The 22,062-nt window shown below is 42.0% G+C and overlaps 2 protein-coding genes across 6 annotated transcripts in view; both read left to right on the forward strand.

Moving 5' to 3' along the window:
* Positions 1 to 1,769: 1,769 nt before the first annotated feature.
* On the forward strand, positions 1,770 to 19,758 carry kiaa0232 (KIAA0232 ortholog). Of its 2 annotated transcripts, XM_010888001.4 has the most exons (8): positions 1,770 to 1,946; positions 6,533 to 7,114; positions 8,357 to 8,500; positions 10,008 to 10,077; positions 10,158 to 10,242; positions 10,407 to 13,806; positions 14,510 to 14,618; positions 16,207 to 19,758. In XM_010888001.4, the coding sequence occupies exons 2-8, from the start codon at positions 6,878 to 6,880 to the stop codon at positions 16,221 to 16,223; spliced, it is 4,062 nt and encodes a 1,353-aa protein (XP_010886303.2). In that variant the 5' UTR covers positions 1,770 to 1,946; positions 6,533 to 6,877; the 3' UTR covers positions 16,224 to 19,758. The 2 variants fall into 2 exon arrangements, with proteins under 2 accessions (XP_010886303.2, XP_010886304.2); XM_010888002.4 differs by lacking the exons at positions 1,770 to 1,946; positions 6,533 to 7,114; positions 8,357 to 8,500 and adding an exon at positions 8,535 to 9,413.
* A 1,068-nt stretch (positions 19,759 to 20,826) lies between these two features.
* tbc1d14 (TBC1 domain family, member 14) overlaps positions 20,827 to 22,062 on the forward strand; it is a 31,159-nt gene continuing 29,923 nt past the window's right edge. The window contains exons 1-2 of one of the 4 annotated variants that reach the window (XM_013140436.4): positions 20,827 to 20,886; positions 21,298 to 21,450. In XM_013140436.4, the coding sequence (XP_012995890.1) occupies positions 21,402 to 21,450 (49 nt within the window). In that variant the 5' untranslated portion in view covers positions 20,827 to 20,886; positions 21,298 to 21,401. Of the gene's footprint in view, positions 20,927 to 20,965; positions 21,188 to 21,297; positions 21,451 to 22,062 lie in introns of those variants that run through there. The other 3 variants (XM_013140435.4, XM_013140433.4, XM_013140434.4) reach the window with 3 other exon arrangements.

Here is a 22,062-nt window from a genome sequence, read left to right on the forward strand (position 1 = left end):
GCTTGGCTCTTCCATTGGTCATTTGATTGTGGCAGTCATTTTGAATAGAATGAATGGATTAGTGTCACTGAAGTGTGTGACAGATATAAGTGCATCAATACTAGCCAGCTGCAGCTTGCATGCCTGTATCACCTCATATTATAAAAACAGACTAAGACATACTTTGTCATATATACAAAAACAGCTATGACATAATTAAATAAAATTATGATTTTATATATATATCGTTTATACAGTATATATCCCCTCATCTTCTGTTATTTAATTGCAAACAAACAAGCGATGCAAAGGAAATGCCTTCTGGAATGTAACACGTCAAGCAGTTCTGCCAGCAGCAAAAGCTTTTTCCTTGAAACACCTCGTACTTTTTTGTGAGAGAAATGAGAGGGAAAGAGAAAGAGCGGACGCACTATGAGAGAGAGACAGGAAAGGGAGGGAGACTAACCAGAACGGTGAAAGTGAAAGTGAGGCATTGTTTTAGACATCATGATTTTCAACACAATGACTGTTGCTGCTCTGGCAATGCGTTGCAAAAGGAAGATACAACTGGGCCTCTAGGGCAGGATTAAAGGGGATCTTTAAACTGCGCCATCTGTTTCACAAATTGTCGCCCAATTACTTTGGAATTACTGTGGTGGATGAAGAAAAGCAGGATGAGTTATGGTACTCTTGCTCTGCCGGCATTAATCGATGCTGGAAGGCCACAACTTCCTCATCGATTACCCTCGGTGATCCCTGATAGTCAATACCCGCTCGGTTGTGCATTAACAAAGACCGACAGCTGGATGTACACCAGGTCCCTGGAGCCAAGCCCAGGGTGGCGGTAATTCAGTAATCAATTGGACTTGAGTGGGTTTCCTTACAGCGTGTTCCGCAGTCTACATCTGACCATGACAGCAACACCCTCAGTCGGAAAACCTGGGTTATCTCCATGAGAAAGACCTCTCTCTAAAACAGCAATCCTGTCACCAACCTGTTCCCAAAGGTCATGACCCCGAGGGTCGGAGAGCAGATGAAGTGTGCCACAGCCCCCCCCCCCCCGACCCCCAGCATTAAACAGTGGATGGGGGAAGAGTGTGTTTTGGGGGAGGGGCTACTTGTTTTACCCCTGGCAGCTGCCTAATCCCTGACCCCCAAGCAATGGCAGTGACAACAGAATCTCAATGTTTACAGTATATGGATTTCACTACTTAATTATACTACATTATAAGCCACAATATTCAGTATGATTCAGAATGACAATATCAGTTAATGGTAGAGGAGATGATCTAAAACCCATCAACTATGTCTGGAGGATAATTGATATTCCTCTTGCCACTTAAGAATGCATATATTCAAGAAATATTTATTATTAGGTTAAAAACAAACATTTACTTTATGTTTTACTATAAAATAATATATGAGAATGAAATTTACTATACACCCACCAGTTTTTAACACAGGTTAGACTGAATAGAATCTTTAAGGAAAAAATTAAAAAGGTATTTAATTCATTTATTTTACAAAGGTGGTTGTGGCTGATTTCTGGCTTATTATAAAGGTTCCCCACATTTTCTAAGGCGTACTATTTGGCCTTCTGATGCAATCGTGAGCGGATGAATAAATTCTAATAGTACTAGGACGGTAGAGGTTCGCCTTGTTGCCTGGAGACGAGTGGGAAGGGACAAGGGAGCTTCCAATATGAAACTGCCCGTGTATATCCGACATGTTGGATCAAACGGAGCCATTGCTCTGAGGGGAGGACCTTCACGTCAGAGCCGTAATGTCGTCAGATTCATGTAATGTTGTCGAAATATCGGTATTGAAAACAGCGTTGTCGTGCGTCGCGGTTGCCGCTTTGCGTCCATACGTGATGCTACTGCAGAGGATTCCGGAGCTCGAGCTCGGAACGGCAGCGGGAGAGAAGTAACCGCTCCCCCTCTTCTCTTTACTTCAAGTATCGGCAGGTAAGGAAAACAATTTTGTGAGGTGTAGCTAATTTAATGATCAATAAAAAGCGCAGTTTGCTGGTATTTTACTTTACGTTGCTGTTACATAGTGAGAATTCGTGGCGCATGTTTTTTTTTTTTTTAAACGTCTCTAGTCCCGGTTAGGTCAGTCGTTCCTCCTTCTCTAACGTTATCGTTTTCGCAACTGCTTTTGTCGGAATGTTGTTGTACTGTACAGTAATGTTTTGATGGGAGTATTTACTCAGGCTCACTAATTCCCTGTATGTTTCTGATTAACGTTACTGGTGTTGTCAAATCGTTTAACTTTAAGGGACTGACTTGGGTCAGTGTAAAATGCAATGGCGTTAATTGGGAAGCCGTGTTCTGTAATTCCACCATCATAGCAGCAGTCAACGGTCACCTGCCTACACGCCTACACTACACAGCTAGCTAGCAGCAGAACTGCGTCAGGCCGAAACTGACAATATTCAATAACAATTAAAATGCTTAACTTTCCTTACCAAAATGAATATCTTAAACCAGCTAGGTAGCTGAAGTTATTTGTTCTATAACTGGTTGTTCCCGGTCAGCTAACCTTAACTACCAGTTATGTCAACGTCGGTTTAGCTGAGTAGATAGCTAACGTTAGCTCCCTAGCTAACGCTACGCGTTAATACTAGATGTCGCCATTCCAGGGGTCGACCACTGCAACTGGCTGTCACATAGGCTATGTAGCGAAACATCTGCTCGTTGTTAATTTCATGTTGCTAATTTAAAGTTGTAAAGTTAATTATTGTACCTAAAAACGTTACGCCAGTACTATTCTGAATTCGGAACGTTTAAATACTACGGTACATAGCCCCGGCTAGTCCAATTACTGGTGCTGCTAAATTTTCTGTAGCTGTGTTGTTAGGTAACCGCTGTAGTGGACAGTTCGTTTACGGTCGAATATAAATGCTAATTTACATTAGCTACATTGTCAGTGAAGTCCAAACGGTATAACACCACTGTACAATTAACTCGTTTTACGATTGTCAGTTGAATGTCCCCCGATGTGAACGTTGGCTAGCTAGCCCACTACTAGCTTACTAACGTTAGATTTACTGTATCATGCAGAACGACCCCATAGCTGCCGCTACCTGCTGTCAGTGGCAAGGAAGTTTCATGAAACCAGCCCCGCTAGAAACCAATAACAAATCGTCTCCTGTAATTGTAGCTAGCAATCTAGCAAAGACATACATAGGATAACAGTAACGAAGAAGGGGCATGCCCAACGCTAGGTCAGCTGTGCTTGTCAAATCAAGATGTTGGCTCTTGCAAAGGTTCGCGAGAGCGTAGTTAGCTAACTTTCCTTTAAAATACGGCATTTGCCTGCTGTTTTTATTCGAATGCCAGCTGTAATCTTGTGACCGGGTGTGTTAAATTATAATTATCTGTAGTGAGTGGACCAATTGGGTTGCAGTATGAAATATGTGCATTCCTACTATTCCTGTTACGGCTACATACTGTAAAGCCCTTTTGATGCCTATAACGGGTAACCATTAGGTACCCCTCGGTTATGGAGTGGCAAGAAGGCCACCCAATCATGTTGGTTCAGCCTGCACTTGCGCTTCGTTCACAATCAGCCCAGAGAAACGGGCTGTGAGAGCCAGTGAGTTTGATGCCATAGGAAACATACTCATATGAGAGCAGTCAGTTCCCTTTTATGCCTCATTAGCATAGATTAATAAGCTCTCTTAAAAACTAAACCAGTTCTGCAGGTGTACTATTGAAGGTCACTTTCTCTTAACATGTCCTGTCATTCCCAATGGGGTTGGGCCACATTTTATAGGATAGTGGTTGTTGTGGCAGTACAGCTTATACATACCGGGATGCTAACTTTGACAATTAAAGGATTCCACTAGGACCGATAGTTTGCTCACATGAGTGCCTTGAAAATAGAGTTACAGTCACCCCGGCCTGAGTCACCCCACGATGGGACCGGTTTCACAGCATTGCTGCTTAACTACCGGTTTTAACGTCATACTTTCCTAGCAGACGCCCTTAAGTAGGATGACTTGCGTAGCTTGCATGTTTTAAATATTATTTGACACAAACCTTGGAATGTGTGTACTCGTTGTTTGGGCTAAAGTGAAGACTCTGCAGTGTAACTTAAGACATCCTGCTAACGAGATTACGAGACCATGTCCACTGTTAAACCATCTTTAAATAAAGTTAAGATATGTTGCATGTAACACTTGGGAATAACCCAGTGGTTGTCAACAATGTTCTTTCAGTTGGTCTAGTACTGCTAGATTCTGTCCCAACTAGGGAACACTCCTGACCAACTTAACTAAGTGATCAATTCTGTGATTGATAAGATTCAACACACCTGGTCTTCCAGGCAAGTTATATCTAAAACGTGAAGTGCTTTTGGAACTCCAGGGCTGCCAGCCTCTGATATAACCTATAATCCCTTGTTTTAGTGTGCTCTGCAGATCAAGATCAGTCGGCCTAACTCACTGCTGCTGTTAAGTTTGATGGCAGCAGGCAATATGGGAGTTTACAAATCTTATACCCATTTAAAAATGCCTATTTAGTTACTCCTTATGGCTGCCGTGTCATCCTCTAGGCTGCTGTCTGCATGGATAATAGGAGGGCAGGTTCTGTCTCTTGGGAACCTATTAACAAGCTGGTGTCTGATACCAGCACAATCAACAGCCATTAAAAAACATCTCCTGGGACATGGTGTAGATCTGCATTTGGGCCTGTAGTAACCAAGAAGTAATGTGCATGGATTCATTAGAAGGTGTATGCCTGCGGCTGTTATGCCTCGTCATGATCGATAGAAGACTCTTCTGCGTGGGAATGTATTCCATTAAGTTTTTAATAATCAGGGATTCTTAAAAATCGGGTAAGTCCTTGGCCTTTAGAATGGGTGGGGTGGGGGGCGTGGTTGCAATAGCTGAGTTACAAAAAAACAAACATATAATGGAATATTTGTTGGAATTGACAATTTTTGTCTCCATTTTATTAATTACAATATTGGCTGTGTACCTGGATCTTTTTCTTTTTTTCTTTCTAATACGAAATGCCTTCTAAATTAAATATTGTAATTTTTTATATTGTCTGGTGTATTTGAATTTAATGCTTTTTAAGTGTGTACTGAATTTTATTTGGTTTATTTATCCCTTCTGCCCTGGGTTTTGTAAGAAACACTTGACAATAGAGGGCCCTTGTAGCAGGTTTGTAAGGGGAGAGGGTCTATACATTTGTTAAATATAAACAAGGTTCACACCACCAATGTCACAACCATAACATCTAAACTCCCATTTCACTGATCTGCTGTAGGGCATTATTAAGATGACATGTTTATTTTAACTGTATCCATGATTTGAAGTTATAGAATGTAAGAAAAGCCCAACCTCACAGGTTTATCCTTACAATAAATGTATATTTTAATGTGATCTTAGTTTCAGGTCATTTACAGGTTAGTTGCACTGGTTCCTGCGTTCTGATGTCTGGGCACAACTTTGGCCTTACATGTTTGAGATTCCTAATAAATGGCCTACCGCTATATGTGGAAGGAGTTGAGTCATATTGTAGTGTTAAAAATGTTAAAGGAATTTTGTTGTGTGTGTATATGCTTTGTACAACAATATGGGCATGTCACAAAACCATAATCACATTTTTTTTTTTCAACAGTCAAGTCCTTGTTTTGATTTGGATGGCTTTTACGGAGGCTGACGTAACATACGTTAATCCAGTTACATTTTATAAATCTTCAAGAAATGCAAGATGTCTCTTTAAATGTTGTGTCCGGGGTCTCAGGTTAATCTATTTAAAAAAAAAAAAACACAAACCATAAAAAGATTTGTTTTAAGACAATACCATTTTCAATTGAAAGGCAGCACTGTTTTCGTCTATGGGGTAATATGATGCGTGCAGCTATAATTTTTTCAACAAGAAGTCGTTTTGCACACAAGTAAATTAGCTATCAACCCACGAACATGTCTTTTTTTGCCAAGATGATGAATGGCTTCATATTTATATGAACCATAGTAAGTTGAATTGCTGTCCTTTGATATATCCCTTTTTTAATTTTATTTATCACTGCAGGGATTTTTAGCTATCTACTCATCTAAACCGACGTTGACATAGCTGGTAGTTAGGGATTTGCGCCTGAAACGCATAATTGGTATGAAGGCTTACAGAAATTATAATAAAAAGCATTAAAACACTTTTTGCTCTTCTGGGTGATGTCGAATACTATGTTAATGTGATGTGTGATTCCTTGTTTCATCAAAATATATTTAAAATGTTTTTTTCATATTCAGAGAAATATTTGTGGAAACAAATGGATTGTCCTGATTTTGACTAACCCCTGAATTGACTAAAATGTGACTGGCATTTTTCTGGCTCTGCATTCTTTTATATGATGTGCCGAAGTAACTGAGTGAGGTCATGCCTTGAAAAGCAGACTGAACATAATCATAATCAAGCCATGTTATTTTGCCAAGGATGTTGCAAGCAACCTTTTAAGCTCAGGGCCTATATCCTGGTGTAAAGAGAACCTTTGTAAATGCAACATAGAAATGTGATGCAAACCTGTTTCCTGTCTCCAGGTTTTGCCGGTGGAGTAACCTGTTGCCCAACATGATCCCCTGCAACTGAGACGCAAACACGTTTAGTGTTTTGCCAAACAGCTGATCGCTTTCATCAGATCAAGCCATGCCTGACAAGTAAAGTTCCCTACTTGCTTACAGCAATAGAAAAGAAGAGAAAACGGCACACTACATGTCTCTCCATGTAGACTCCCTCCTGTGCGTCCTGCTGGAGTAAACCCCCCCCCCCCCCTTCCAGATAGGCACTACTGTCCTCTCTCCACACCCCTCCCCACCACCGCACCCCGTTCATCCACTGGTCACCATGCCTCTCCACCTCAGAATGGCCAACACCTAAGGTTTCCCATGCGTCCAGTGAGCGCCGAGTCGGACGGTCCTGCTCCTCCCGAAAGCTTCTTGCGCCCCTTACCCCCGGCGGGCCTCCTCCCGGTCTCCGAGATGTCCCTGCTCCACTCGCTGGGCCCAGTGCAGAGCTGGCTGGACCAGGAACTGGAGAAATGCGGGATCGACGCCATGATCTACACCCGCTATGTCCTCAGTCTGCTCCTGCACGACAGTTACGACTACGATCTGCAGGATCAGGTGAGGCTGCATCCATGTCATCTTGTTACAAACATTGGTGGTGTCCAGTTCCGCAGCTTGGTTGAGGAGGAGGTTCCCCCATTCTTACATATGACCTTACTAATTCTCTGTCCGTCGCTGCAGGTGATTTCTGTGCTCTCGTTTTTATTTTTGTTTTGCTACAGAACGCTTAAAAAAATAAAAGATGCTGTTAAAGAAAATGTTTAATAATTTTTTGGATGCATAGTTATTCAATGGAATTTAATGACTCCTCAAATGTGTCCAGCATCTTTCTGTAATGAAACACTACATTGTATACAGTGCTTTTGGAAAGTATTCAGACCCCTTCACTTCGTCTGCACATTGTTTTGTAATCAATATACACCCAAAACCACAATGACAACTACTTGTTGCCAATTTATTAAAAATGGAAAAACTGAATAATCTTATGAACAAGTATTCAGGCCCTTAGCTGTGAAAATTCAAATTGAGCAGCGGTAAAATGCAAATGAGCGTCTTCTAAATTAGTAACATTTTAACACTAGGGGATTATTGACATTCTATATTGTTTTATAATTCACCTATTCATAGGTCGCAATGTCCGTCACTCAGTTGCGTTGTTGCCGTGGTCTCCAACAGTCTAAAGACTCTTTAGCCATATTGATGGGCAGAAGTTGAATGGGGCTAATTACTTTAAATGAGGCTAATTACTGTTTTATCTAAATTACACTGTAAATCTTGGAAAAATGTTGGCTGAAGAAAAACACTGCTAAAGTAAACTGATTTTTTGTAGAAAACAACACTCAAAAACACTGACTGATTGCAATATTGCGATATTTACATTTATATTGTGTCTAAAATCCATTATTATTATTATTATTTTCCTTGTTATTTACATAATTTTAGGAAAACATTCAGATGTATTTTGTGAAAGTTCAGCTTTTGCTACTGCCTGTGAAATCTGAGTGGAGATGACCCATGTGGCAAATTGATTATTTTGATATAGGTCTACAGTAGCTCATTGTCTAAGGTGCAATGTGTGTCTAGAGTCCTGGCCTAAATAAGGATAAACCCATTCGGGTTTTCTTTACTACAGGGTCTTCTTTGCCCAAATGCATGTCTACCTTCCCGCTAAGTTTCTATAGTGGTTACTTTAAGTCCTGTCTATACATTCTTTTGAAGTACGAAGGTGTTAAAAATATAAAATGCTGTCTGATGCACTTCAGTCTGATGTACAACTGGATTGTGTGTCTGTGTGCTCAGGAGAATGACATCTTCCTGGGCTGGGAGAAGGGAACGGGGAAGAAATGGGGCAAGAGTAAGAAAAAAGGAGCAGGGACCGACCTGAGTCTGGAGGAGATAAAGAAGCAAGCCGCTGTGCAGTGCCTGCGTTCAGCATCCGATGAAGTAAGTGCCACTCTGCCCCAGTGTCACAACGCTCCTCTTCACTGCACTGCTTGTGTAATTGATACGTTGCACTTAGCTTTGAATGTAGCTCGAATGCTCGGACGGTGTTGCATGGATTGAACTTCTGTACAGCATTTCACCGGTTGATTTACACACACACCAGTTTGTAAGCTGCAAAGCTGAATACATTGAGTGAAGCAAGAAGGAAGGAAGCCTCTGTCAGGCATGTATTACTGTAATTCTGTGGCTTTTCCTGTTGAGGTATGTGCAGATGTTGATTGTATAAATTACAGTGAGTGGTCATTGCGCTAAGCAAATTTCCTGGTTAAGCCGTGGAACTAGGGTAGAACCCTCAACCGGTGGTGTGTTTACGGGCAAGGTCGGATTGAGGTCAGCTGACAACACTGAAGGATTGTGGACCAGTGAAAGACTCATTGGGTCTCTCACTTTTACACTCTGCATTGAGAAGCACTGTACATTTGACCTTGTGTAGTTGTCCTGGTGTGCATGTTAGTGCACCTTTTCAAGAAGCCTGCATTATATTATTCCTGTTCCCTTTTTGTTCCCCCAGGCTAAATCTGAAAGGATTTGCAGACATTTTTCTTAGCAGTCGGTTGGCAGCTATAGCATGTATAGTGTGAGGCAGCCCGTGGGAGAGTGGGCTGGGTTAGAGCTGGAGGGATTGTAGGGGGAAGGGTTTGCAAGGCAGAGGATTTGAGCTGGGCTCTGAGGACTGGACTCTGCGGTCTATTTTATTATTTATATATCTTTTTTTGAATGCCACACTGCACGGGATTGCAGCACAGAGTGCAGAGCAGGGAGCGTGTTACCAGTCAGCTGACCGGCATTAGCACAGTGATGCAAGAGGAAACACAGGGCCGGGGGGAACTGTCGCTTTTCACTGGGCAGCATGGTAAGGAATGTTACTTTCTGTCAGGAAGAGAGACGGACGGTGGAGGGGCATGTGTGAGTTATAGGACTTGGACAAGTCCGACCCTGTTTATTGTTGTGGATGTTGCAATTTTCCGACGGTGCCTGTTGTCCACTGGTCTGTTGAGTCATTTTGACATGGCTGTCTTTAAATAGAACAAATCGTAGCCGGCCTTGTTTACACCAAAACAGAGTACTTAATTTTTGTTTGCAGAGTGTCTGACATTTAGATGAAAAGATGGGAGGCGGTTGTTTGGGCTACTCTTCAGTAATTCTTCTCATGCAACATTTTTCCCTCATAGCTAAATTTAACACAGTCATGGTCGAGCATGCCGAGGCTCTGACAGTCAGCTGGTTAGATTTCTGTCAGCCCCATGTTAATAGCCTCTAGTCATTGTCAAAGTTCCCTGGTGTTGTATGTAGATTCTCACCACTGAATGGTCTGAACGAAACGTTTAACTCGTGTTCAAGTAAGGCAGTATCATAGTTGAGGATTACTCTGTTTAGATTTAATTAAGTCTTTATTTTGTGAATGTATTTTTTTTATTACATCTGTCTTCTCTCTCCTCCAACACAGAACTCTGGAATTGAGAGCCTGGTTGAGGAGCTTTGCTCCAAACTCAAGGACATCCAAAACAAACAGAAAGGTTTGTGTGTTGTTTCTACACGTTCTGCTCTATTGTAACGAAAGACTCAGCTCATTGTCATGCTCATGATTTTCTCACAGAAGAGAAACAGCTCAGCAAGAAATCTGATGGATCTCAGTCTCCTGAAAGAGTTGAATCCCCTTCCTCTAAGGACCAGGTGGAAATGTACGTTTTTCTTTTATTACCAAACCATAACAATTACAACTCATGTCCTCAGTAGCGGGCACAGCTAGGCTATTCCTTTTGTTGAATCCCCATTAAGTTGCTTAAGGACTTTATAATATGCAGCATTAATTGACCAACAGCATTTTTGATTGCTGTTCTTCCAGGTATTATGAAGCATTTCCACCTTTGTCAGAGAAATCTGTTTGTCTCCAAGAGATCATGACGGTGTGGAACAAGGCTAAAGCCAGTGCTTACTCCGGCTCATCGTCCTCCGCAGCCCCTCAGACCAGCACCGACACCTCCTCCCCAAAAGATTGCAACAGCGAAGGTGAAGCTGCTAAGGAGAGAACCTCTGAAGCTTGCAGCACCATCACCACCACCAATCTAACCAGCGAGAGAGCCAAGCAGCGACGCAGCAAGAAGGAGAAAGAGAACCGGTATCATGGAGGCACGACAGCAGAGGACAGAGTTGCCGTCCACAGCAAGAGGCAGGCGAGGCACAGGTCTGAGGGCAAGTATCGCCCTCGTTCCTGGTCCTCTGGCTCTAGCGAGGCTGGCTCAAGCTCCAGTGGCAACCAGGGTGACTTGAAGACTTCCAGTAGCAAGGCAGCCAGGATCCGGCACAAGTCTAAGGAGGCAGGCAGCAGGAGTAAGAGGGGGCGCAACAGCGGGCAAGTAAAGTTGGCTCTAAAGGCCATTGACAAAGAGGAGCGGAGGAATGCCGGAGGTGGCGGCGGCAGCAGCAGCAGCACCACTCCAGGTGCTATGAGACAAACGCAGCTCTACAAAAAGGGGAAGAGGCCGCTGAAGGAGATTAGAAAAGATCCAGGTTGGGGGGAATCAAAGCAGTCCGGAGCCGAGGTCAGCAACACACAAGAATACATGGAGGAGCCGCTGTGGTACACCGAACCCATCACAGAGTATCTTGTACCGTTCAGTAGCAGACGGAGCAAACTGGAAACTAAGTACCGGAGCAGGGTGGATTCTCCAGGCGACTCGACCGTGTCCGCCAACGTTGGGAGGCTGTCTGAGAGAATGCAAGGCATCTGCATTGCCAACGCAAGCTTCCAGAGGGCATATCTGGCAGCGGGCACCTTTGTGGATGGGCACTTTGTTGAGGTGCCGGGCGACACAGATGAGAAGGCTTTCGAACTCAATGGGACCTCCAGCTGCCCTCCACCTGAGGATAGTAGAGATTTAGATGATGAGCATCTGTCTGAATTCACTCACTTCTATGAAGTCGATATTTATCAATCCATATTGGATCCTAGTGCCTCAGACTCGGTACAAGAGAGTCGGATCTTGAGCATGATTCGACAGAAGAGCGAGGAGCAAAGAGACTTTGAGGCAGAATGTTGTTTAGTGTTAGATGGCCTTGAGCTGCAAGGGGGTAGTGCAATAAGGGTGGACTGTCAGGGGGCTTTGGGAGCTGATGGGTTCTTCATGCAGGATTTGGAAAACATGGCTCAGGTCTGGGGATGTCATTCATCCTCTACCTCTGAAGATATAGATGGAGAAAGCTTTGCAGGAGACTCTCCTGTTCAGCTTTCTCCTGCTTTGGACGGTGGCATTACATTCGTTGTCGACACGCTGCCCGGAAACCTGGAGGAACCTCATCTCCCAGAAACCACCAGCGAAGCACCTGGTCTGAACTCCTCCTGCTTCTCTCTATTTGAGCTGCAGTATGATAGCCCCACTCTTCCCTTTCCCTGTGACTCAGTCACTGTTGGTCATGAAAACAACACAGATTCAAGTAGCTGTCTAGATCCACATTGTAACAAGCAGTCTCGTTTGCTAATATGGACCAAAAATAGTGCCTTTGATGAAACTGAACACTGTTCAAACCTTTCAACGCGAACCTGCAGCCCGTGGTCGCATTCGGAAGAGACACGTTCAGATAACGAGCAAGTAAACGTTCAAACAGAGGAGTCCGCTCTAATTGGCAATGAAGAGATTAATTGTATAATCCCTCCAATCTCGGGCACATACCTAGAGGAAGAAATCTTGGACTTTTTACAAGAAGACACTGTTAGCCGGTGCAAGGAGACTAATGTAGGCACAGTGTCCAATCCGACCTTGGCAAAGAAATCTAAATTGGAGTCCATTTGTGGAATAGCATTAGAACAGGACGAGAGCAAACCGTATGATGCTAGTATGTTTTCAGATGACACAAACCAACAGAGTGACAATTACAGCTCAGGGATAATAAAGGACATATGGACAGCTATTGGAGATGAAGATCCTGTACTATCACTAGGAGAACAGGGCTTGTTCTCTGAGGAGCCGAGCAGCTACCACTGTGGCTGTCTCGATGTGCAGGTAAAGGAAGTTGGTCCTATTCAGGGGCCTCCGAAAAAGGCGGTGCAGCGATCAGAGTACCACCTGTGGGAAGGCATGAATGAAGAGCAGGCCTCTTTGGCCAAAGACAAGCTCTCAAAGCTGAATGCTTCTGGGGATTATATGACGCCGTCCAAGCCCTGGGACTTGAACCCTGAAAAGGACAACACGTCGTTCATCCTGGGAGGAGTGTATGGAGAGCTGAAGACCTTCAGCGGTGACCAGGACTGGGCCGTGGTGCCACCTGCCGATGCGAGAAGCAGCTTGCTACAGTGCACGGCCACCTCAGCCTCTGGCTCAGATGTGGTCACCATTGCTGGCACGGATGTGTTCATGAACACAGGCAGCTGCTTTGCCCCTGGCCACAAGCCACTCTGGAGGCCCCTGGTCTCTTTCGGGCAGAACGACCAGGCTACTAAAAGAGGTGGGGATGGATTTAATAAGGGATTTTCTTTTATCTTCCATGAAGATTTACTTGGATCCTGTGCAGGCTTTCGTGGTGAGGAGCCAGGGCTTGACTACCCATTCACATCTTTTGATCTGAACAATCCGTTCTCTCAAGTCCTCCACGTAGAGTGCTCTTTTGAGCCTGAGGACATGGCTTCGTTCAGTCCGGGTTTCAAACCCAAGTCAATATTGTGCTCAGATTCGGAGAACGAATCGTTCTACCCACAGATATACGGCATAAATCGGACCACCCAGTACAGGGCCATCCGCATTTCCCCTAGGACTCATTTCCGACCCATTTCCGCCTCAGAGTTGTCTCCTGGCGGAGGGAGCGAGTCTGAGGTTGATTCGGAGAAAGAAGAGATGAGCGTTCCCCTCTTGGCCCCGCCGGACGCTTTTGACGACCCTCAGGCCGACCTCAAACCGCTGGAGGAGGACGCAGAAAATGAGGGCCCATGCTATGGGAAGTCCGAACTGGAATCTGGGAAATTCCTGCCCAGATTAAAGAAGTCTGGCATGGAGAAGAGTGCCCAGACCTCACTGGATTCTCAAGAGGGTTCCAGCACCCTCCTGCCAATTGCTGAGCAGGAAATTTGCTTAGACTGCGCAATGGCAGCGGCATCAAGAGCAACACTGACGGCGAGTGGACAGACTGATGATCCAGTCGACAAGATTCCGAGGGAAGAATCATGCATCGAAAAGGAAGCCTGCAAATGTGCAGCGGCTGGTCAGAGTCCCACATATGGGGAAACCTATGACTTTGTTGAAGATCTGCATGAGGTAAGGATATCATAGGAATGTATGCAAGCGTGCTGATTAAAAAGTACATTTTAAATCAGGGGTTCCCAACCTAAAGGGCACATCCCAAACTTGGGACAACAACATTACATGGGGTGCATTCGGACCTTCCTATATACAGGTGTGTGTAAAGATTTTTTTTTTTTTATATTGTGGAAAAGTATATTCTAGACTAATTACACAAAATGACCTTTTTTGTTTCAATCCTGATGATTATGGCTTAAAGCTCATGGAAATCAAATCCAGTATCTCAAAATATTAGAATAAAACATTTTCAAAACAGAAATGTCGACCTGAGAAGAGCTCTAATCAGCTGTTTTATTCCAATATTGTGAGGTACTGGATTTTTGATTTCCATGAGCTGTAAGCCGTAATCATCAAGATTGAAAGAAAAAAGGATTGAAATGTTTCACTTTGATGTATTCTAAATTAATTACACAGTATTTTTTTTAAAATTTGAATTACAGAAATGTTTTTACACCTGTATCTATGACAATAAGGTCAGCTACGACCATCTTAAGGATGAAGAATTGTATTAAATCTATATTTGTTAAGGGGTTGGTGGGCCACATTTTTAAATGTGAAAAACTGGGCCCTGGGGAAACATTTTTGGGGAACTGTGCTCTAAATTATGACAGTGGAAGAGTTTTCCCTCCTTCAGACTAATACTTTTTTCCTTTTGTAGTTCCCTCGATTAAATATTAGTGGACAGGGAGGAACTGGCAGCCAGCAAGATGAGTGCTGGTGGCAGAACACACTCTGTTCCCCCCCTTTTCCTGGATCTCAGTGTACAGGTAAGGTCAGGGTTATGGTAAATATGTCTTTAGCCTACAGCTGACATTATACCAGAATTGTTGTCTTGCTATAGAGTGTTGGTTTTGTCCCAGCAGATACAGATATGTTATGAATTGGTCATTATTTAGGTTACATAGTTTAAATTAATAATAAGTTGACAGAATTCACAGCCAGCCTAGTCATTCCCACAAGTGTCAGCTGAAACAGAATACCAACAGTGTCAGCTGAACAGAAATACCAGCGCTCACCACCAAAGATTTCTTGGTGCCTCCCTTTTTCATATATATACTCAGACGTAATTGTTAGGGGGTGGGGGATATTCCCTTTGGAAAGTCTCACTGCGAGGCTTACTGCCTACCTGTCAGACACTACACATTTAATAAGTGATCAAATGATGAACATTTCCGTTTTGCTTCAAAGCTAGAGTCGAATGTTGCTAGCTCCCATTTCCTCTTGAGTATGCTGTATTGCTCATGAGCTTAGATTTAGGTCTTTAGAAGGGTGGATTGCAAGCAACCGTAGTTGGCAGCCCATTAATGAGTAGCTTGCAAAACAATTCCAAAGGGACATGCATGTTTCATGGGTATCTAATCATCACAATACTGACATTAGCCCTCCTATATAGCTGTTATTGGCTTCAAAAGCCAACCCTAATATAACCCGGACATATCCTTCACAAAATGCTGCTCCTGTCTGTCTGTGGGTTGTTCTCATATAATCACTCGGTTGCTGATGACATTAAGCCTATATTGTGGGTTGATTGAAATACTTCCTCAGTAGAATAGCTGAAAACTCTCTACACTGCAAAGTAGGTTTACCTGGCTGAAGTATGAGTATGTATGTCATTTGTCGCTGTTATTTTTACAAGCTGACAATGGCAGTAGGATACAGATTCATTTGAGGCCAGCACATTCCTAATTTGCTATATCTGCAACGAAAAGGCCGGATGGGCTATTGAAATCTTTGAATCTCACTCCAAAAAAATGTCAGGCCAAAAACATTTCACGTACATTTTTCTTTTAAGGTATCATATGCTGTGTACGATCTAGTCTTGCAATTCAACGATTTCAGAATTGGTTCTCATGTGACTTCCTGTCTAAATGGTTAAATAAATAAAAATGTGAAAACAAGATTTTAAAACAGCTGCTATTTAGAGTTTTTACAGAATTGTGTTTATTAACCCTTAATTTACCAGGTATAAAAACAGAAAACAGTTCACTACTTTTATTACACTAAGAACCTAGGGTCAAGTTATAGAAAAGAGAAGAATGTGCCTAATTGTACTGTATGCAAAAAAAAGACTAGCCTGCAGTATTTAATGTTTTAAAGTAGCTATCACACATGAATCGATCGGAGACCTATTGTTATATCATGGACAGTCAGTCTTGCATCTATAGCTCTATGAATGTAGTTTCATTTCTGTCTTTTTAACAATACAAAGGCACGTTTTGAGAACAGAGGTTTACAGCAATCACAGGGCGACCGCCTTGTTTCAGTTAGGGATCGTAGCATCAAGCTGAGGATAAATTTAACCAAGGGCCCTGTGCACAAGTTTATCTTTCTCGCCCAACGTCTTGGTTCCTGCAGGGAGCAGCAACATCTGAGAAGTCCGGCTGTGTGGAGGGGAAGCCTGTGGTCCACAGGGCGCAGTCTCTTCCTGTTGGACTGCACCTCTACTATCAGAGATATGGGGGAGAGACCTCAGGACTAGGAAACTGTAGGCGTCTGGAAAGAGGAACCTCCCCTTCCACATCCCAGCCCTAATCTTGCTGATTTTCATTTACTAACTTGAATGTTGTGTTAATCACCAACCACAACGGGGGGGAAAAGAGTGGAAATAGGAAAAACTCAAAAAAAATATATATATTATACGTGTCTTCATGTAATGGCGGTATCTGAAGACATGCATCTTAGATTTGCTTTAGGCGATTCTTCCAGACATAATTAATCTTCATTAAAGAGTCACAGTTAGATATTAGGGTCAATCTTGGGTTTTTCCCTCCATCGGTTTTTCCAAACTTTTTCTTTTTTTTTTTTTTTTGCTTTTGAACTAGGATACCGGTAGTTGTGGGGTCCGAATGGTTGTGCATGTGTCCTACTAGGCTAACTCGTTCTTTTCTAGTGTAACTGCTACTATTTCCCATGACCTGACTGTCATGCAGCTCTTCATAACGCAATGATGAAGCACCGTGATCGATCGTCTTTTTCTTTCTCCATCCCAAAACATTCAGAGTTAAGAAATAAAGTAAAGAAATTAAAGTGGAGATCTTTGGAATTGTATTTTGGTAGCATGGTTACCTTTTTTATGGATTTGAAGGAAAGAGAAAGAATGTGTGTGTGTGTGTCTTTCCTCTTTAAATGCCTGTTTCGAATATTATTTTTCCCCAGCTGTGTGAAAAGTTGTTCTAAATGAGTATGATTTGAAGGGTGCTTGTCAGTTTTTCTGAACCTAGTAATAGACATAGTAGTATGTTTTGTGAGGCAAAAAATATATAAATCTTCCGAAAAAATAAATCATTTTGTTTTTTGGGGATTGGAAATAAGAAAATATTTCAATTTGTAGTAAGTACAAAAATTTGCTGTTCAATGCAACAAAAAAAAAGACAAAATGCAAGTCTGAGTTTATTTTGGAGAGTTATGGCCCTAAATATAAAAAAAATACAAAAAAATGTTTTGTAACTGCGTAGTACAAACAATCGGTGCTATGAATATGTTGATATTTCTTTAGCGGTTGCAGTTTTGATATTGTGGCCATGATATGTAGATCCTGTAGTTTTGGTTTGTTGTCGATGAGGAGTGGAAGGATCAATTGATAACTTTGAAAAAGAAATTTATTCTGTTACTGCCACCTTGTTTTATGTGACTTGGTCTTTATTTTAAGAATTATGATTTGATTTTAACAACTTAATTGGCCTGTAATAACAACTGAAAGAATGACTTTCAAAAGGCAACAAATCCATACAGTCTATGTTTATTGTACTGTGAGGTCTACAGCAGAAGCAGGATATTAAAGGCAATAAATACATATGATTTCTAAGCAGACACTACTTAGGTGTTAAGTAAACCATTAAAGGAAAAGGTGATAAACCAAAAATAACATAATTCCACCAAGGTACTACAATCTATTTTAGGTTTTATTTTTGAGCTGTGTTGTACTTTTGTTATACCGTATATCCTTTTAAGGTCTCCAAAAATGTCTCACTTTGGTGTGTTTGTGTGTGTGTGTGTCTGCATTGAACACATACACATTGGTTCAAAATGACATGGTGTGTTACAACTTTGTCAAGATAAATGCAAAACCCACATTTACAGGAATTCACATGCATTTGTGCCCCAACTTTAAGTGCAAACTAACTTTAGCCAGAGGCCATAGGATATTGTTGGATTGAGTGTTCTTTGCAGCCTGTGCATTAACTATTAAATTGTGAGTTCTCACATCTTGACCCAAATGCATTGTTTTCTCTGTATGCATTGTGCATATCTTTATCCCTGTATTGTTATATTTCAGTCCCATCCCGTCCCCCCCTTCTAAATATTAGTTCTTATCCAGTTTTTATTTTTTTTCACGGAAGGAGTTGGATAGTAAAATTGCCCTCAATGGCAGAGGAATTGAAGCACAGGCAACATATGTTTGTTAACATCCCTCTACAGTCCCTTGGTTTCTATCCCTCCATGGCCCCGTGATACACCCATTGTGCAGTCCAAAATGTCTGCGGACAGTGTGTGTGTGTGCGTGCGAGTGTGCACTAGTTCTAATGCGCTGTCACGGAGTAGTGTCTCCACTTTGAGCACATGCATTGATCCAATGTTTTTTTTTTTTTCCTCTATTCATAATCCTCTGAATGGTATCTTGAGTTGGTTTGGCGAACTTAATAGCAAACCATTTTCATTTTATTCAACGCCTCAATGTCTCCCAGGGGCCTCAGCACCTGCCCCTGTTTGTTCTTCACCTGTTATGTTAATCTGATCGAAACTTGAATGGAAGACTGCTCTGAAAATCTCAGGCTGCTTTCAATTCTTTTTGTTTAGACAGTGGTCAGTCACTCAGGAATACTGTAGGTAAATACTAAATGTTTTTTTTTTCAAAGTAGGTGGAAAACACTTACATCTGTGACAGTGCATCAGTTCTTTAATTCAAACATTAATTTATTACAGAAACTTGTTTTGTTATTTGAGCTCAACGGGCAGGTGTTTATTAATCCCAAGCTTCCTACAGAGGTAAATGTACAACACTTAGTTGTAGAGCTATGTTTTTAAAGCTGACTGAACCATTTAAGAATGCATAAGCAATGCGAGGGGGAACTTTCCAGGGTTCTACCTTGGTCATATGCAATATCTTGGCGCATGTAAACTTAAACATTCAAGCATTATGTGGAGATAAGTCACCTTTTTGTTTTGCATGAAAACATTTTTGAGGGAGAGCTGAGAGCATGAAGACCTGGGCCCAACCATTTATGGAATGTCCTTCAAATAAGAACATCATGTCAACATCCTGCTCCATCTTGAAGTTAAACAAAAAAAGGTTTTAAATGTGTGTGTGATATATATATATATATTATACACATAGTATCAGTTAAATGTTTTGACACACCCATTCATTTGAATTGTTAAGTGTGTCCAAACTCTTGACTGGTACAGTATAATTAAGTGCAGGTGAGGAAAAAGCATTAGCTAATAATTTTTTTATTCTTTGTGTGTGTGTGTGTGTGTGTGTGTGTGTGTTTGTTTGTTTGTCTGAATGTGAGAGACCGGATCACAAAGCACCTCCATGTGAGTTTAAAAGAAATGCATTGATTTGTTTTTCTGTTATTTTCTTTCATGGTAAGGTTGTGTTTATATATATATATTGAGGGGAGAAGTTTGAGAAAATGCATCAAGTGAGAGTTTGAAACTACATTGACGAGGTTTAACATTGTTTTGATTGCACTGTGGTCTGAACATAGCATATCCAGCACTGAAAACCAGAGTTTTCCTTGTCTCTTCATTCCCACTACATGATCCCATCCCATACTCCCTCATCCTAAATCCCATCTGTCTCAAGTGGTTGTATTGTTCTAATTTCATGTACACCCTGGGTAAATTATTTTGTTTCATTGTGGAGTTTCTTAACATTTAATAAAGGAATAAACCAAATCACCATAGGTTCTGTTCATGTGTATTATTTATGTATTTGGAAATTCTCAAACAAAGAAATGTACAGTAATTTATACAGTGTCAGTGTAAAGACAGACGTTCTCCCCTGCTGTTTTTGGCTCCACACTGACACCAGAGGGCAGAAATACCTAGTAATACTATTGGAGCCAATGCAGGAGGCTTTACTGTGGCGTTATCCGCTTTATACACACATAATCAAAACGTTAGAGCCTACCTCTGTCTTTGTTAAAGGCACAGTTGATCATTACTAGGGAGAGGGCCCGTCTGTTGAAAATAATGGAATTACAAGACTATTGGAAAACTGTGCAGGTAGCTTGATCCGATTATAACACTAACTGGTTGTGTTTGTGGCTTACAAAAGGCTTTACAGTTGAATGTTTGTTTATATTGATGCGTATATTGAGGTTCCAGGAAAAGGAGGTTGAACTTATATTGTGCTTTCCAGAATAAGTGTGCCTGCCGAGAGCAAGTGCTTACATTGCCACGCTACATAGAACAATTTACAGTTGCTGCTACTGTGCCTTTTTAGATGTAATCTAGCGAGAGTAGACCCATAACCCCTCTAAATCCATTTTATAGGTTAACTACCAATATATTACCTTGTGATGTAGCAAGCAGGCAGGAAGGAATCGAGTGCGAGGGATATACACCCAACAGGTGGATAGAGGAATCAAACGAAGCCGAATTTGGCAGGATGGAAAATGCATTGTACAAACTACAAAATAGCGAATGTAAACCTGCAGCGAAAACGTCCAACCTCGATGCCCAAAAATCACAACCCACCTTAAAACAAAAAAATACATTCGCAACACTCCACTTTGCATTTCGGACACCCAGTTGATTTTGAACTGTCATAATTTACGGTTATGTTTATTGTAAATAAAACGGTTGAGACGAAATTCTCATCTTAAATTAGACTTCGCCAAAATCATCCTTGCAAGATGACAGGATAACATAAAGAAAGTTAGTGGGGGAAAAAAATAGGCTAATTCACTGATACGACGATGTTTCATGGAGAGACTTTGAGACGATTATTTACGCCTTGAAGGCTGACAGGTGAATCCATCGATGTGTGGGAGTCTTTCTTGGCTCGATTACATTGCACTCTAGTCGGTAAGTTTATTTTAAAATGGCGGCGGAAGCGCTGAGACAGGTATGTAATTACTTACACTGGATAAACTTACCGGGTGCTAATTCTATTGCATTAAAACTATTATAAAGTTTGCAGTTCAATGCTTGGTTCTCACATTTGCGCAAATGTATTTGTTTGTCCATTTGGCTTGAATAGAGGAAAAAGAAAGCCTACAAAACCGACGTATTACTTCGAGACGTTGGAAAGTGAGCGAGCGATTCGTCCGCGAAGTTGACATGATTGTCATTTTGGGCACTTTAAAGCCAAAAAATGCCTCTCTGGGTACCGATCGTATTTTGACTGGTCACTGCCTATTGAGATGTTTTGTGTGTGTGCCGTTGAATCTTCCGACTGTGTACTTATCGTTAACTATTTCCTCTGTAATCACCAAGCTACGCTGAGAGCGGAGGTGAGGGTGGGTTGCAGGAGCGCATCATGGACCGCTAGAGGAGCTGGCAGCCACCTGCCTCCCGGACGGACCACCTGTAGCATCCACATGGCACATTCCACGGATGGGACCAAAGACCGGAGAGAAAGCGAAAGTGGTACGTGAATTTCGGCCAGTAGCTCAGCGGGAGCAACAGGTGGATATTGATGACGCAAAGGACTTGTCTAGGTTTTTTTCTCCTCCTTTTGCCTTTATTGCCTATATTTGGCCGTTGCAAATTATCTGAAATTCATATTGATTACCTTGGAATGAAGCTCGAAAGTGAAGCATTGTTGCTTTGCAAATCTGAATCGCTAAAATGTGGTCCAGACCAGTCTAATTGTGTTGGCCTTAAGTGACAGCTAACTCAACAGGATTTTCCGGTCTCTTTTTATTATGTATTTACATCTCCAACAATAATGGTTTTGAGAACAATGCACACTTCGTGGGTGTGTGATTTGAGGGTGTTAAGCGGCAGGATTGACACTTGTCTGAACAGGCCCAGACAATTCTGCGGCGATGAGTCTTCAGTCTTTCTCTTTGTCATGATCAGTCCCTTTCTCTGTCTTGTACCTGGTATCTTTTTCATCTGAATTTATGAGTATAAGTTTGTTCCCTTTATGTCGTCTAGTATTGTTAGTAACTGGCGACCCTCATGCAATGTCTTTGGAAACATGGGCTACTTTCGGGAACTGTGGCAATCACTCACATGACCTACACGTTCGACTGT

This window comes from Esox lucius, chromosome 24 (genome assembly GCF_011004845.1).
Source record: "Esox lucius isolate fEsoLuc1 chromosome 24, fEsoLuc1.pri, whole genome shotgun sequence".
Classification (NCBI taxonomy): Eukaryota; Metazoa; Chordata; class Actinopteri; order Esociformes; family Esocidae; genus Esox; species Esox lucius.